We start from the raw sequence: 17,941 nt of genomic DNA on the forward strand, positions 1-17,941 counted from the left end.
AAAACATTTTAATCTGCAGCAGAGATGGGATCAAGGCTGAAAATCGAGATCCAGGTTTCGCTGGACCAGAAAGCCTTTTCTGGGGTTCAGCTACAGCTGATAGCCTTTTGCAAAAAGCTGAGTACATCTGGACTTTGAGCATACTGAAGTTGGTGAGGCTGCTCTTTATTGTTGGGTAGCTAGTTAAATAAATAAATGTAGATACATATGCATGTATTCCCATGCTTCAGTAATTATGCAGAAAATGATACTTAATACCCACTGTTTAGATAACTATTCTGACCCTAGTAGAAACTGATAGAGAGAACAAAGAGGTCTTATTATTCAGTGCAAGTCACTTTGCACCAGCTGACACAGTTCAAGTCAAGCCACTTCCACACAGTGTTGTGCCTAACCCTGGGCTCCAAGCTATACTCCCGGCATGAGGAAAAAATAAAAAAGAAGAGAAAAAAAAAAAAACAACCAAAAAACAACAACCCCCAAACCAAAAAAAAAAAAACCTTCTAACAAATCAGCACAGACAGAAATGAGGCTCTGAAAGTAGGACCACTATTGCAGCAATCTAACACTGGTTAGGACTGAAGCACTGAACACGAAAAAGAGTGTGTTCGATGCCGAGGTACACACCTCTTCCTCTGAACTGTCACTCAGGTCATTGGCAAGTGAGGCACTCAAGGAGGCCGCCTTGGGCTCCAGGTAGCAGAGGCACATAGCCAGAGGAAAGGAGAGAGTGAGGGCGTATGGCACTGAGAAAGAGGCAGAGAGCAGAAAGAAAAAAATGAAGAGGAAGCAAGGCACGAGGGAGGGGGAGCGGATGGGGAGGTAGTGCTGCACACTGGCAGGCAGGAGGTTGGTTTCGGAGAGGTTAGGGAGCGACAGGTAGCCATCGTCATCCAGGAGGGAAGGAAATGACTCTGGAAGTTGCAAGGAGAAGGAAAACAGTGTTCCGCCCTTTCCAGCTTTTTGCTTGTAGCCAAAAGCCATGTCTTGCTCGGCGGAGCAAACTCGCCCCTTTCTGTCAGAGTCTGGCTCCGACTCGCTGTGCTTTGGAGCGCTCTCTTTGGGGGCCTCACAGCCTAAGGACTTTGTCCGAGTGCTCTCCTTGCATCTCCTGCGAAGCTTGGCTGAAGATACATGGGGGCCAGGCTGAGAGGATGGTGAGGAGTGGTGGGAGTCAGTGCCAAGCAAAGATGGCTGGTGACAGAGAAAGAGCAGCAAACAAGGCGCAAAAGCAAAAGGACAAAAAGAAAACTGTAATTAGTTAATTTTCTTCCGTGATGATAAATAATATATATTATATATATCAAATTATAAACAGTATTTTAACACCACAGCTTTCCACTGAATTAAACAGTGCATGTTCCCATGCCGCACACCATAGGTATCAGTGAATCACACTTCCAGCTTACAAAAGGCAACTTTTTGATTCAGCATTTGTCTAGTCCTCTGCAGCACAGATTTACATAAAAGCCTCCATGGCCACATGGGGAGTTTCAGGTTCTGCCAATTTCCACTTACTGCAAGACTGGCTTCCGAGCATAAAGAGTTTTCAAACATGAAGTACATGGAGAGCAAAAAAGAAAGAAGGAAACGTATTTCTAATACCAGCACTACTTGTGACAGCATTCTTGCAGTCAGGAGGAGACCCAGTGGGGACCAGATGCTTCACATTTATGCCTTGGACAATCCAAGCAGCAATAATTACAACTCTAAGGACTTTAAATTCCTCCATTGCAGTATTTAAACAAAATCTAGGTCCTAAACCAAACTAAAACACATTCTAGTTTGGTGGGGGAACCATAAATCCATTCATCAGCTGCTACTGATGGAAAAAAACAGCTTGACAGCTACCCCAGCAGCCAGTTCCTCAGCATGGCTCCCACCACAGGCCTCTGCTGGGCATCCCCACAGCCTTGCCCTCACCTCTGCCTGCCGTGAGCCCGAGCAGGCAGTGCTGGGGGCTCACCCCTCCCACCCATGCACCCTGCCAGCCCCTCCACGCTCCCACCTCTTCGGCCGTACACTGAAAGAAGGGAGCTGAGTCTTGTGGCTCAGCAGGCCCCATTATCTCTCACTGGGGATCTGAAGGGGGCTGGCCAGAGAGAGGCCCATGCCCCACAAAGCAACATCTCCTCATAATGAAAATGTGACCCTTTACCCATAGTGAAGAGGAAAAAATGCCCCCGATGCTTTTGCTACAAGTTTTACCACAATGCCAGGAATACTGGCTACCAACAAGCAGGATTTGCTTTGATATGCCACTTGTACAGTATTCAACTGGCCTTTCAGGTCATTTGAGGACAAAAAATTGGTAGGAGGAGGGAGGTGATTCAGCAGAATCATTCACATTTCACACGCTCCCTGCAAGCAGCCACCACTGCTCTTTAGAAGGACAAAACCCACTGTCATCACCAAAATGCATATCTGCCACATTGCTGATGCATCAGAGATGTTTTGGCCAAAGTCCACCAGGCACAGTTAGCTGAAGTGGCCCACTGGATCCATGACCAAACCCTAAGTGCCTGAGCTGCTCCACCCATAGTGCATCTCCCCAAGGAACTATAATAGCCATTTCACTTTCACTCCAGGCTCCCAAAAGCAAAATGACTTTAAAGCCAAAATAGCATTTGCCTCCAGTTCAAGCTGGTGTTGAACTGGAGGCAAAAAGCAGATCCAAGTTTCAGACACACGTTGCTACTAAGCCCGAACTTTACCAGGTATATTAATGGTAGGAATGGGGCGTAAGCCAAGTAATTACATTTCCTTCCTCTTAATATTTCCTTTTCTCTCTTCTCTAACAATGTATCAGTTCAAGGAATCTGTATTCCCAAACTGAGCAATCAAAACCAAGCCTAGCTCAAACTGCTTACAAACGTCTTTATGGGTTTAATGCAGTAAGCTCAAGTCAAAATTTAATGCTGATGGACTCACAGGTTTTTATGTGAGCTAAATACACACAACTTCTCTTTATATTGTAAAGAGAAAAAGTCCAAAGTAAATGTGTTCTTTTCTAATACAGACTATTCACTTACTGACATATTTACAGTGTTAATATTTAGAATAACTTCTGGTACTTAAATACACATAGATAAAAAAAAGGCAAAATGTCTTAATGGAAAAGCTGAAAACATACCTAAAACATTTATATGCCCTTAAAAAGGGATTTGATTTCAAGTTTGTGTTGCATTTCTTGAGAGCCTATTCTCTTTATGATGAAAGACAAATCTGTTAGCAGGTCCATGTGGAAGCAGGACTGAGATATGTACAGGATTACAGAACTGAAGCTCTACTTATGACTGGTTAAAACAGAACTCATCTCTTGAGTGGGCGTAAAAATCAATCTTTTGTGCATTTTTGAGTTCCATCAAAACAGTGTCCTAAAATATCTTTGAGTATTTTTAGCCATATATAAGGAATAGATAGATGATCCTCAAAATGCAACTGATCCCTCCATTGACTTAAATTAACAAACACTTGGAACAGAACTAGATTCTATTGGGTGTTTTCTACATATTTGATTTTCATCAGTCTTTCTCCATGCAGAAACTAATGGAGTTTCAAGGAGACCCCAGTTAAATTTTGTTAAATGCTACAATTACAGCACACACTTTCAAAAGAAAACCTTTGGTAACTAAATTTGTTTCTGGTTTTCAGCACCTTAACTGCAACTCTTTTCAAGGACTTGATCCTTTTGCTATGTAGCTCATCGTGGCCTTGTGTGATAAAGCTAGAAGTTCAGGTTCTAACATTAGCATACTTGACAGTTCTGAGGGTGTAAAGGTTTTCCTTCTAAAAGATGAGGGTAAACCTTACTTGTTTAGCGAGTGCATTCCACAGTACACTTTTTGAATGTTATTCTGTCATATTTCTCTTCATTGTCAATCTCTATTCACTATTTTCTCCATCCCCCTGTTTGGTTTACCCTGTATTAATATCTCAGTAGATATTATGCACAACCATGTGTGTGTGGCAGTGGTGGGATTGAAGATGACAAGGGATGACTCAAATTTAATAACTGAGAAGAGAGCCATCAATAAAAACTGCTTTCTTCAACACAAACTTCACACAAGTGAAGTAAATGCTTTTGTAAGTCAGAAAAAAAATTGTTTATAACAGCAGATTAATATCCAGAAGTTAATAGAGAAAAAATGCCCACTGAAATTCATGCAAGGAACTGGTGTTATGAGAAGTATAAGAGGAAAATACAGTAGTTTAAAGCACAGAGCTACATCCAAGAATACAGAACGATTTTGTTGCCTTGTGAAAATAAAAAACCAGGATGGCCATTCTAAAGTCAAAACATGACCGAAAACCAGAAGAACAAACACGCACCGCCGGGCTACTTCTGGGCATTTCCTAAAGAGCTGTTGAATGCTGTGTGAAAAACACCATTCTGACTCTTAAACATATTTCAAAAAACAGTCCAAGGCAGGAACTAACTTTTACAACATCATACAAAAACTGAAAGGACTACAAAAACACTGATTCAAGACACATATATATACATACTATATTTCTTTCACGGAACTAGTTTTATTTCCTCTTTCCCCTCCCTCCCTAAAAATTCTGTGTTTCTCCAAGCACTCTCCAGGCATCTCTGTTTCATACAAAAACCTGAAAATTCTACCTTGGTGTCATGGCGTATTGCTGAAATCGGGGTGACTTCCTCTGCTCTCTTCTTTTTGCCCTCTTCATCATCTTTCTCCTCTTCTGTCTTTTTCTCTGGAGTCACAGTGGTTATCAAGTTGGTCTGAGAGATGCCCTTTGTTGTGGCGTACTGGCCAGTACCAACCTCTGCAGCAGACACAGAATCCTTCATGTACATTTCATGGTTTTCATTCACTGATGCTAAAAGCAAATATTTAAAGAGGGAAAATCTGAAAGAGCTTTTGCTGAGAAGCTGCATAAAATTAAAAAAGCTGGTTTAGAAAAACATTTGAGATAATGCTGAAAACACAACTATGTCATGTTTCAGGAAACCAGAAGCATGTGCATACATTAAATAAACTGTTTACTTGAAATGAAGCTCATAGCTTTTATATGCATACACATACATTCTGGATGTGTATACACACATTACTGTAGCTAATGTGTGCATTACACAGTTGTTAAATGCTAGCAAGCCATTAAAATTACTACTGTAGTAAAACACCAGGCAAAAAAAAGCAACGCGTTGCCACAGTTATCAGGCAGGAAACATAAGGAGAACCAGCTATGATATCAGCCATGGGGGTGGAAGAGATGTTTTTTTTAAAATCTGTCAGAATATAAAAATGCAGATCAAATGCAGATTTAGTAATGTGCTGCATTACAGAAAATGACAATATTGATATAACACAGGCATAATACCTGAGAAAAAAGAAATGTAATCCTTGTATTATTGAGTACTAAAGTCTGCCAGTTAGGTGAGTTCATTATGATAAAAAATTCTGCAAAGTGATGACGTTCAGTTCAGTGGACCCAACCAGAATATTTTAGGATGCAAGTGCTCAATAATTTACCAAATTTAAATATATAAAAATTATTTTGAAAGAAATAGTACCTTTACAGATAGAATGTAATCAAAACTTTAACATATGCCCAGATCCTACTCTTGACTATTGGGTAACTAATTTCTAAACCAATAGGATTATTCAAATTTATAAACTCACTCGCATCTGTAAGAAACGACAGAGCCTGGGTCACAATGTAAGCACAATGCAGAATGTTACAGACACATCTGCATTATAGTAACACTAGTGAAGAGATCATAAGCATTGCCTAAAAAAACCTCTTTCCCCCATTTACACTTAGGCAAATTAACATCATAAAAACCTTGCAGGGTCTAACAAACGCTGGGTAAAGTGTTTCAGGTATCTCGTCTCTTGGGACTAAGTTTAGGAAGCAGGAGAAAGCAAAGGGAGTGGAGGGAGACATCTTGTTTAGATGTTACAAAAAAATAATGCAGAAGGATAATTTCTGCTTTGAAACACATGCACAGCAATCAGGTCACCAGTTGCTTGGTAACGAGCAAGAAGCACATCAGAATTAGAAGATTCCAAAATAATTAATGACAAGCAGCACCTTTAGAGGGAGAGAAAAAGGCTTGTCACTTGTACTTTTAAATCAAAGCTTCTCCCTGTCCCCACCACCAACTATACTCATTGCAATTTGTGATATTCTGCAAGAGAATTCACCTTTTTGTTTAATCTCTAATGAACCTGAGTTTAGTTTCAGTCTTTTTTTTTTTCTACAAAAATAAACTACAAAACTATAACCTCTTTTTACTCAACAGCTGACATCAGTAATAGCTGATGGAAGTAGCTGATACTCTGAATTACACACTGATTTAACCAAAGCCAGCAGCAGAACCATGACCTCCATGAACCAAGGATAAAGAGAGTAAGGATGTACTATTAACCTATGTATGTTACTCTCCATTTCATACCTTCAAAAGTAACATATGAAAAAGTCTCTTAGTTCTCATCAGACCAGGATGTGAGGTAATTGGTATCAAGTGCTATTACTCAAGGGAAATAATTAATTTCTGGATCGTAATAAACTCAAGTGAAAAACCTACACAGGAGAAAAAACCCAGATTCAACCAAAACCCAAACAGTCACTCATGCAAACCCCGAAAAAGTGTTGAAACCTGAATTCCTTGGCAGGCAGGTCCATCCCATCCTTCCCCAAAGCAGGAAAGCAGATACAGGGCCAAGACAGAGGCTCTGTGAAGAGTGGTCTCCAAAGGACATCCTCCAGGCAAACACTTTGTAAGGACCACATCAGTACATTTAGCATGGAATTTCTCTACATCCTCCTCTACCCCTGCAGTGAACGTGCAGGTACTCACAGCCTCCACTCAGTTGAATCTCAAGGAGATGAGATGATGAGGTTTATACCTAATCTAAAGCAGTGATGGTAACTTTGGACAAAGTCAATTGAGAGGACCTTACCCCCATCTAGGCTGCGAGACATGGTGTAACGTTTACTGGAAGAGCGCTCAAAGTAAGGTGCAGGACGGTCTATGAGGGCACTGGCTCTTCTCGTCTGGGCCTGCGTCCGGCCACTGTAGCGAAACTTGGAGCCCAGCGTGAGGAACTTCTTTGGAGGTGCTTCTGGCAGCAGGAGCCTAAAACACACCAAGCAGTGCACCTGTTATTCCCCCTCCTCCAAAATCAGTCTACTGTTTCTGCAGAGGAGAGAAGACGACTGCTGGGTATCACTGTCCATGGTCACCTGTGCCTCACCGGTCTGTGGCTAAAAGGGAGTCAAAGGATGCCCCTCATACAGCATGACAAAACCACTTAGCTAAAGCATTTGTAGATGTGAGTTCTTCCAAACGGGCAAGAATCACTCAGCTCCCTCATGCTTGAAAATCATATTTACTATTTTCTGATCACCAAAACTAAAAATAAGTGTTCCCTGTATCAGAGGCCCCAACTGGGCTGAAATGCAGATGTATCTCTTCAAATTTAACATGGTGATGTTATGCTGAAGACAGGGCCAGAACTGATTGCCAGTGAATGCCAGGCAGCATTCATTCACAGGGGTGTAGACATTTTTCAGGTTAGAGCTCTCCCACCCTCTGTGTTTTGGACACGGTAGCTGGCTGAAAAAGCCATTCTCCTGCTATGGAGTCTATGTCTCAGACATTGATTTGTCATTAAAAATCAGAAAATACCCCAAAAATGCACACTCTGTTTCTCTTTAGATCTTTTGCTGGGAAGACTGCACTTCATATGAATGTGCAGACAGCCTGAACCAAGAGTTAAGAAAGGAGAGAAATTCTTCAGTACTCCCAAACATACCCCAAAGGGAGTTTTTAAGCACTGGACACCCTTAAAAACTGTTGAAAATCTCACCCTTTTGGGTTTCCCTTGTCACATATCTTTTTAATTACTATCTTAGCACAAACTAATTACAGCATTTATTTCACTATCCCAAAGTTTTCTCAATTCTTCTTAGAAGTCAAAAAAAAAAAAAAAAGCTGCAAAACTCCCTAGTAATCCAAAAATTACAGCTATGGGTTGGGTATTCTGGGCGAGCAAAAAATACACCACCTACTACTGTCTGTACTTTCATACATAATTAAATAAAATATCCTTTTTTTTAAAACTCTTTTTCACATCCCCCGGCAATCTTCCATATAAGTTGTTCTCCCTATGCAAGCTTATATGCAGTAGGTGCAGCAGAGTCTTTCATCTCTTTAATTATAGCAGCTGATAATATCATGGCACAGATAAAGCAAAATGATTAATTAGGACCATATGCTGATTTTAAGCAGTATCTATATGAAATAGTATGAATAATTTGGGTGCAACGTCTCAAATTTTGAAGAAGCAATATCTTATCTGCTCAGAGGTACCTCATGATCAAAAAGACAATTTGATTTGAAGGGTTTTGTCTCTGCTGACAGAATTGATCTTTTTACATCACACCTTTAGGAAAAGAAATCCACATACCTGAAAAATGTATGGTGTTCAACACACACCTTCCATAAGCGCTTTGCAGCACGATGATTTGGCAACTTAAACCCAATAGTGCTTTCAAACTGCTCAAACTAGGTAGGAAAAAAGAATAAGTATATTTTTGATGCTGTGCATCTATTTTTAGACAGTGTACACAGGTTCATCTTCATTTCCTCCATCATCTCATTGCAAGGGTGCACGTATATGCTCATGTATATAACCACATATATACATATTCAACAGAAAGAATTCTGGGAAGGAGGCTGTGAGTGATAATCTACAGCAACCTTTGAGGATCATTTCTGGGGGGAAACACTGTTTATGAGCAAGAGATTTCTTACGGTGACAGTGATGTCTTATACCCTACAGTAACAAAGAGACCAGTTAAGACTTGGGAGACTTCTGAGAAAACATCATTCAAGTGTTTTAACTCTGTTGAATAAATTTCACCAGTTTAAACTACAGTGGGAAGCCTGGTAATAGCTGGAGGTGAACAATAGTCCTCAGGGACTGATTTGGTCTCACACAGCCTTAGATTAAGGAGATTTACAGTGAAAGTGCTACTGTTAGTAAATCACAGTGGTTAGAGCTAATTCATCTGAGGAGGATGAGGCAAGACAGGTAATTGAAAAGAGTTGTCTGGAGATACAAAGAGACCTTTTTAGATTGTGCTGCAAATTTACCCATTTCTGATGCAGAAGTTGTGCCAGCTGTATCTGCTGTAACATGTTGATGGCTACATGCAGATAGCTGAGTAGATAAAATAGAGTTGCTGTAATGGGGGCAAGGTAGGCAGAAGGGCACTTGTAAGGAAGTCTGGATCCCTATGGAAGCTGGCAGGGAAATAAGGCAGGAAACAACACAATAATAAAGATGACATGTGGGATAGTGAATCACATTATCATCAAACGTAATTTGGACAGAGGCTGCATTGATTATTTTACACACAGAACTACGGCCTGGTCACAGGATGCTGTGTGCCAAGACCAGCAGAGCTCAACAGGGTAGCAGTGGTGGAGGGCTTCAGTGCAGGCATTGGGAATGCCAGTGACTATTTGTTTGGGTTTTTAAAATCAAACTCAAGACTGGAAATTTGGTTACTAAAACTGTGTCTGCTGAGAGGCAGGACATGTAGGTTTGTGGACTTTAGTTTAGGACTCTAAAAAAGGCTCAGGCTCGGTGGTGGGGGACCCCAGTGTTTCCCAGGTCATTTATGAAGTCAGTCCCAGAGACACTGGCTGCATCAGGGGACAAATGCCAGTCCTCATCTAAGTGATTTCTGTCCTGCTACACACTCTAAATGGATATGGGGTTCTCATCTATCACAGACCAATTATTGTACCATCATTTAAAATGGAAATCCTCCTTTGTCTGTGATGATCCTGAATTCCTCCTGAGGTTTTTCTTAAGAGTTATCACCTTATAGGCCAGGTTGGATGGAGCTTTTAACAACCTGGTCTAGTGGATGGTGTCCCTGCCCATGGCAGAGGGGTTGGAACTAGATGATCATTAAGGTCCCTTCCAACCCAAACCATGCCATGATATCCATGATTTCTGCGTGAGCGCATGCTCAGCCCATGAGGTCGGTATTTGCTTCACATCCGGCTGAGCCACGAGAGGGCACTCACTGTACGAGGTTTCACATCCCCCTTCTCCAGAGCCAGAACAGGAGCTCCTGTGGGCTTGGGAGGGCTAATGTGTGAAGCTACCCAAAATGCTGTAAATATACTGGTCTGGTATGTTTATAAAGTTTGGTATGGCCGGTCTACATCTCTCAGTGGGTGAGCTAAATGCCAATTTAATATGCAACATGAGGGAGGATAACAAGCTCTCCAAGAATAAGCAATACTGTTCTTAAATGCCCAAAATATTCATAACATGGATGAGCTTTTTATGTGCAGATGGCCATACTTATTCCTTATAGTAGTTCATGGATATAAACAGAAAAATACCAAAGAAGTTTTTTACCTGTATTTTAAAGAAAGTAGATACCTAACCTTTCATATGAAAATCAGCATAAATTAGGAAATATAAATGGAGAGGAATGTTAAAAGCTTATAAGACAAAACAAGTCAACAAATCAGTAAAAACTCATGTTTCTTCAAGAGGTTCATCCACTTAAGAGAATCAGGATGCCCTTACCTCCCCTGGTCGGATTTTGATGTAGAAGTTGTTCCTCTTGTAGGAAATTTTCAAAACCTTTGGCCAGGCAAATCTATTTATTCTGAGTCTGTCTCGGTATATCAAGAGCCCACTTGCACAGACTCCTAGCATGATTTCCACTCCTTCAGAATCCTGGAATGGCAAGCAATGCATTTTGTTGAGTATTTCTATCCTTGCATCCTACAGTACTACTGTATTCCTGTATCCTGTGTTTCCATCTGAGCTACATCTTTTTAATGCATCAGCTGTAGTGACCTGATTTCTGAGCGCTACCCTACTCACTGAATGCATTCATGCAAATAATAGTAAGGTTGGGCAGGGTGAAGGAAACTGAGGGTTTCCAATGTTTCCTTATGTTTTACAAAGACTCCAAAAGGAGAAGGGAAATTTTAGACGTCGTTAAAAGAATTGTATCAATCATATGGCAAAGTTTTATTAGCATAATAAAAAAGGTTTATTAGCATAAATACCAGATTGAAAGTAAGTATGACAGCATACAAATTTATTTCTCTTGGTATCACTCATCTCCATGACTAAGCCTTGTGAATCCTTAGACAGATTTTTCTTCTGTAGTTTGTTCATCTTGGCTTTAGTACGTTTGCTAGCTTCTTTCATGCTCTTGTGTCTTTGCTCAGTATTTTCACTTTGAAATGCCCAGTGGGCATAAAGTTGGGCATTTGGACCAGAAAAGATTCTTTTTCAAAAGTGTGCGACTGTGCCTGTGCTATAACCTACGTTTGACAGGAGGCTGTAGCTCAGACACATTAGCACAACAAAACATTTGTCCGCAATCTTATCAGAACATACACATAAATATGTATTTTTTTAAGTAAGAAATATAGATTTGTCTTTCCTATAGAAGTCTTCACATAGTCTAAAACCAATCTTCATTATCTTCCACCACTGTTGTGTTCATTTAGCTAAGTACTAGTACTGATAGAGAAAAAAGAGTCCCCTTTAAAGTACTGAGTTCTTCACAAATCATTTTTAAATAACCTAAGGTCACAAAAACCTGATAGCAGAAGCTATGAAGATGTCACCCTATGATAATTATGAAATTAATCCATCATTTTCCTCTGGTTTTCTCAGCCAGCCATCTTTTAGGCTCTTGTTGAAAAACTGGTTACATTTCAAGACCAACACAATGGTATGCATGGTCAGTCACGATGAAACAGCTACAGCACAGCTTGAAATGAAAAAAAGTTTTAAAATCACAACATAGAAACAGTGCCGCAAAGTCACTCCAGTGTTAGAAAACACACCAACAGAGGACATATGTTCCAACAATGATGGTACCATCACTTAAAGATACTTTTTCTAAATACAGCTCTTGTGTGGTATCACCATCAGGCACTACAGAAAAGACAAAGCTAATTTTTTTCAGTGTACTTCAGTTTCACTTTCCTAAGCAAAGAGCAATGTCTAAATACAGTGAATACATTCTGAAAAACAAAGTCTCATTGCAGTAATCACACTGCCTGGGGAATGCCTGAAATGCAAGTGTGTTCATACATGGCACATTTCTGCAGGTGCCATCCTTTTTTCGATACACTTTCTCAAAAACTTGTTGCGAAATGCCTTCTTCCCTCATCTCCACCATCGCCGCAGATCTAGGTTTATTCAAGACTTTTTTTACTTGTTAGTGTCAGAGACTGTTTTCCAATGTGATACTACTAGTGTAAAACGAAATCTGAGTAAAAGAATTTGGCTTTTTTCAGGAGCCATGTGGTTATATGGGACAGAAACCTGTTAGCTGTAATGTCCGAGGCACATCCCTTTAGCTCTGCATATGGATGGGGGGGCTTCCTCAGAATGGTGACAGCCCAGAGGACAAATCTGTCTATTTGAACACATTTTTCATCACAGTCTTGCATTGGATAACTGAGAACTACTTTTAATGGGAGCTGGTGAGTCAAACGTGTCCAACACCCAAGATATTGGCACAGCCTTAATGAATTGACATTTACATAGAGACATTTGCCATGGCACGACTTCCAAAAGGGATGCACAGAGACACTTGTTCCCTAGTCTGACACCATCAAATCTCACTGGCAGACCTAATTAAAACTAAACATGACTCCTCACACAGAGTCTACTTTTCCCACCTTCAGCTCAGCTTTCAAGATGACCGTCGGGTTTCTTAATCCACAAACAAACACAACATGGTCACCACCACAGCCTTTTAAAGTTAAGAGCATCAGTTTGGAGAGAGATTAACTTTTCTACCAAGTTCTCTCGCTCTGAGTCTTTCCATATGAAAAAAAGTAGAGCAAACCAGGATACTAATACTTTTTTAGGAAAGAATAAATAAAATGGTTATCTTATAATATCCCATCTTAAACCTCACAGCTTTTCCCCAATGTTCTGAAAAAATTCTTAGCCCTTAATGCTATGTTATGCAAAATCTTCAGTAACAAAGCCTGTAACTTATTTAAAACAGTAATCCACTTGGTTGCTGGTTTGCGGATTTCTTTGCATCAGAAAAAAAGCTATTGAGTGACATTTGCCAATCCATTTCTCTCTGCTCCAAATGTGCCTCAAGACTTTGTATGTATCTCCAGGAAACAGGGAAGGCAGTGGCATCCCTCCTAGTAGATGTTGCCTATTGAGCTGTACACAGATTCTTCATTTTCAGTGAAGGCAATTAACAGAACACAAAAGACTGCCTTGAATTCTGTAACACACATGCACAGCTCCTATGAAATGCCCCAGGGATACAGTTGCAGGCTCTTTCAAGATCCGAGCTGCAAATTTATCTCAGTTCTTGAAAGCATGTAGCTTGAAAGCTGCAGCACAAAAACAGGCTCACAATAATTTGACCTTTACAGAAAACACAGTTCTCTCCACAGGGCAGAATTCCTTGGTTCAATATTCATTTCCCAAGGATGCTTGCTAACCTCAAAAATGTTAAAATCCATTAGTCTTACTCTGCAGAGTGAAGAAAACAATAGTAATTATTTGGAAAAAAAACCCTAAAACAAAAAATCAGACACCCAACACAAGGCTAATAGGTGGCTCTCCCAAGCCACAGTAAGAATGACCATGTTTTATTCATAACTTAGGCTGCTGATGATTAGAAAAACTACTTGATCATCGAGAATGTTTCCAGGAGAATTACTGCCCTCCCTGTCAACCGCAACAACCACACTTCAAGAAAGAGACAAGCTGCTGTCTCCCCATTACCATCAATCTGATTAGGTCTCTAGCACACCTAAATAATTGCTTGAAAGTCCTTTGCAGCATAGAAATGATCTCCTATCCAGTTAAGATAGCATAGTTGGCCTTATTAAACCAGAAAATGTAGCTGAATTAAATGACAATTGACCAGGCTCTGGACAGTTTCTGAAATCCTTCCTCATCTCTCCATCCATTCAATATTTTCCTTCCAGATAGCATTGTTTAATCAACATGAAAGTTTATGTGCAACATCTTTGAATCTATAGGCTAAATTATGTTATGGTTAAAAGATATATTTACACTTATCCCGTGAGTCACCTTTCCTCATAATGACACATGATTCATCCCACAAAATTCCTGTCTCAAAAGCACAAGAAAAAATAAATCAGGGAGTTCATGCAGATTCAAGTACTATGCCACAGGGGAAATATGGCCAGTGAAAAAACCAAAGTACATACCTTGGCATGATGGAGATCTACTCCGTACATTGATAGTTTTTTGGCATTCTCCAGGAAATGCATCTCAGCTTCTGCAGGTGTCATTCCCCTGTGGAAAAGCAACCAGTTCTAGCATAAATATTAAGAAAACAGAATTAAGAAAAAGAAAATCCAGCAGCTGGAAAACATTTTCAGCCTGTCAGAACTACAGCCATACCCCTTGGGTAGCTGGGTACCTACCAGAGCCACAGCTCTAGTGCAGACCCTGTTACCTCTCATGCTACAAAGCCCTTCTCTATCCAAAGACACACAGAGAGAAGTCTTGCCAGAAGAATATTAAGTACACCACTGCAGAATTTAACTTCTCCTGATGCACCAGGACAGTACCTGAAGCAGGCTAGAGCTCACACCGATTCCCTCTGCTTACCTGTGGCTCTTGTGCAGCTCGATCACTTTGTCCTCCAGCTCTTTAGTGTGGTTTGGTGCAAAGCGGAATTCGCTGATGTAGTCGCTGCCGTACTCATCCGGGTCGTAATCGCCGAGCTCTGACTGCACGGTGTAGGAGCCCAGCAGGGCCAGCGTGACGAACGAGCAGGGCAGCCGGCCCGAAACAATGTCATCTCTCAGCTGCAAGCAGAGGTAGTACCTGCAAGGGAGCACCAAAGCAGCTCAGACAGGGCTCCTCCACTGCTGCCCCCAAAGATGTGCCACCCGAGCACTGGAAAGAGGCCTCGGTTCCATTAGGAATTTGCAGACAGCCAAGCCCAGAGCTTTTCAGCCATTTACAAGGACAATAATAATTTTGTAAAAAACAACCCAAAAAACCCCAAAACACCAAGCTCTTGCCTAATTTATCAGTAGGAACACCTAATTTATCTTTACACAGCAGCATGGAGATCTCTTAATAAAACAGGTTATTACTTTGTTTAATGACCTAGACGAAGAAATACCCATTAAGCATACTAGATTTCTATCATAAATCACTAAGATATAAAACTACTGGATAATTCTTTAAGGACAAAAAAATAATTTAAAACCTCATATACTGTTCATTTAAGAATAGCTGAACTCCAAGTCATTCAAAAAACGTCAGCTGTCTCTTTAGCAACCTGTTGTGCTTTCTCAAAAATACATTTAAACAGTAAATGCTGTTAAAACCACAGAGATATGCAGTGAAAGGTTTCACCAGATAGATGAAAACAGAAAAAAAAGTGAAGAGCATTGGTTTGGTGGAAAAGGCAGAGTTCCCAGGGGAAATTAAAGAGTCAGAAGAGGAATAAAGCAATCCTTTCCTTTGGAAGTCCTCTGCTCAAGTGTGAACTTTTGGCACACTGTCTTTCTGCACAGTACCTACCACAGGGACCCTGATCTAGGCCAAAGGCTTCGTGCTACCTTAAAAGCAACAAGTAGTCCATAAAGCACTGAAGGTTAAAAATATTCAAAGGTTGCAAAATGTTGCAACAAGCTGGGGAACAGTTTGCTGATGGCACAAAAACTCATCATGGCTCGAAGACTTTGTGCCTCCTTCCAAGGAGGACATCAGGTGAGGTTTTGCTCTTTTTTTTTGTTGTGGTTGCAATCTGAATACAAAACCAGAGAGCAGAGGTGTAGAGTGGAGAGCTAAGTGACTTTGAGAGCAGGGAGCAGCTATTCATTACCACCATATTGTCTATTCCATGCACATTGGCTGCTTACTTTGTTAAATGATATACAAAATTTGCCTGCATGCTTATTCTCATCTGTCTTGCTTTCAGCTGGGATGGTTCATTGCTTGCTCTGTTTTGGATTCAGTATGGTCATGATTATCTCACCACATTATCTCACTTCTTTCCTCTCATAGTTACGATTTTACTTACAGTAATAACTTGTTACCACTGGCAAAAATGGGCATCGTGCATTTTTGGGAAAATTAAAATCAACTCTAAGGAATATGCATATTGAAAAAGCTTAGAGGTTTAGGGTTAAACTATACAAAATACTTCAAAACACAGAGGATAGACACTGTTCACACTGTCTTTTCTGTCAAAGCTTTGCATATTTTCCATAAGCTCATATGAAAAAGAAAGACAATGAGAATATAACATGTTTCTTTTCTTGGATAATTAGAGTGTAAGTGCTACCAGGAGCAGCTTTTAAGCCACTTATAAAAAGGTATTTAATGTTTAAAACACCTGGTAATGTCTTCAGATAGCTGGGCAGGATCTGGAGGGTAGAATTTCACATTAAACGCAAACTGCCAAGCACCACCTGGAAAAGAACACAGATTGACTGAAAGTACACTGCAAGTGCAAACAGAGATGCTCATGTTATTCAATCACCAGCAGACTTAAAAATATCCCAGACAAGCAATTAATAAGAACAGGTTTTTAAATATTTTTCCCACATGTCATACTGAAGATACTGTATTAGATCAGATTTTACAGCTTTTTTCTTATTTAGTAGGATTTCCACTGAAGTGAGGACACTGAGTGAGCAGTAATTTATTACTAACACTAAAGAAACCCCTCCGTCTGAGAACAAGGTTTATTGAAAGAAAGCACCACACAGTCTGTACAAGCTTTAAAAACCAATAACCCAAAACACAGAGGTGCTGGAAACACCACAAGCCAGAATACAAATGGGCTCTGGAGCAGGGTGATGTGCCGAGGCCTAGCTGCCCAAATCAGCTCACAGAATCCTCTCAGAGTGCTGCCTCAGCACATAGGTCCTTTCTTCAGCAGACATAAATTACTGTGCAGACAAAACTGCAAGGACAAACACAGAGAGTATGACTGAAAAAATACATAGCACTGGGGAACACTTATTTAATTATTTCACTAAATTTAGTTGACCCACGGGATGGATACTGGTTTGTATCACCAGAGTTGGCAAAATTATTTCTGGAGTGTTGGCTCTAAATGTTGTAAAGAAATAATATCAAGATTTTAAAAAAGAGTTGAACGTGGTATGTAAATATAGAAGCTATTTTGAAAAAAAAAAAGGTTGGTTACACTAGCACATGACTTGAATGCAAATGAAAAGCAATAACAAAACCCCAAACCACACTGTTCTTACAAGCAACAAGGAAATTCCATCCCATGCAAAGCACCATCCACTTTGGCCATCCACATATCTGAGAAAACAGGCTCAAATGTTCAAGGCCACGTTGGATGGGGCTTTGAGCAACCTGGTTTAGCAGGAAGTGTCCCTGCCTATGGCAGGGGTTGAAACTAGGTGATCTTTAAGGTCCCATACAATCCAAACAGTATAATGATTCTCTGAATGTGCAAGAAGAGTTTTGACGTTCACCATCAGGACTTCAGCCCTTGGAAAGACTTTGGGAGTCCCTGATTTTACAATATTTTCCATTTTCCTGGCCCATAAAAGATGGTGAAAGGAAGTTTTGGCTGGCAGTGAGGATGGGGCATGGTCCCACCAGGGAGTAGACCAGCCCCAAGGTGGGAAAGCAGCCAGGGGGTGACACCTGGTCCCTTAACAGATGGACAGGGGCCATTGCCTATAAACCTATTCCTTGGCACATAAAAAATAAACCAAACCTATTATAAAACCCATCATAATAGCACAAACGGTTAAGGTAGAGGAGTAAGCAGTCTTCACTTAATATTTACAGGGGTTGGAATAAAACCTAACACTGTGCAAGTTAGTGGGTTACAACTAACAGGGTGTGAACCAAAGGCCTTTCTCAACCACTGGGAAAAAATCCCAGCAGCATTC

At 40.5% G+C, this 17,941-nt stretch overlaps 1 protein-coding gene across 1 annotated transcript in view; it reads right to left on the minus strand.

Annotated features, from left to right (window-relative positions):
* Positions 1-17,941, minus strand: part of EPB41L3 (erythrocyte membrane protein band 4.1 like 3) — a 95,327-nt gene that overhangs the window by 20,286 nt on the left and 57,100 nt on the right. The window contains 7 exon segments of the mRNA XM_017738253.1: positions 4,628-4,848; positions 6,936-7,111; positions 8,445-8,542; positions 10,593-10,745; positions 14,249-14,336; positions 14,655-14,873; positions 16,399-16,474. Of these exon segments, the coding sequence (XP_017593742.1) occupies positions 4,628-4,848; positions 6,936-7,111; positions 8,445-8,542; positions 10,593-10,745; positions 14,249-14,336; positions 14,655-14,873; positions 16,399-16,474 (1,031 nt within the window).

This window comes from Corvus brachyrhynchos, unplaced genomic scaffold (genome assembly GCF_000691975.1).
Source record: "Corvus brachyrhynchos isolate BGI_N302 unplaced genomic scaffold, ASM69197v1 scaffold106, whole genome shotgun sequence".
Lineage (NCBI taxonomy): Eukaryota > Metazoa > Chordata > Aves > Passeriformes > Corvidae > Corvus > Corvus brachyrhynchos.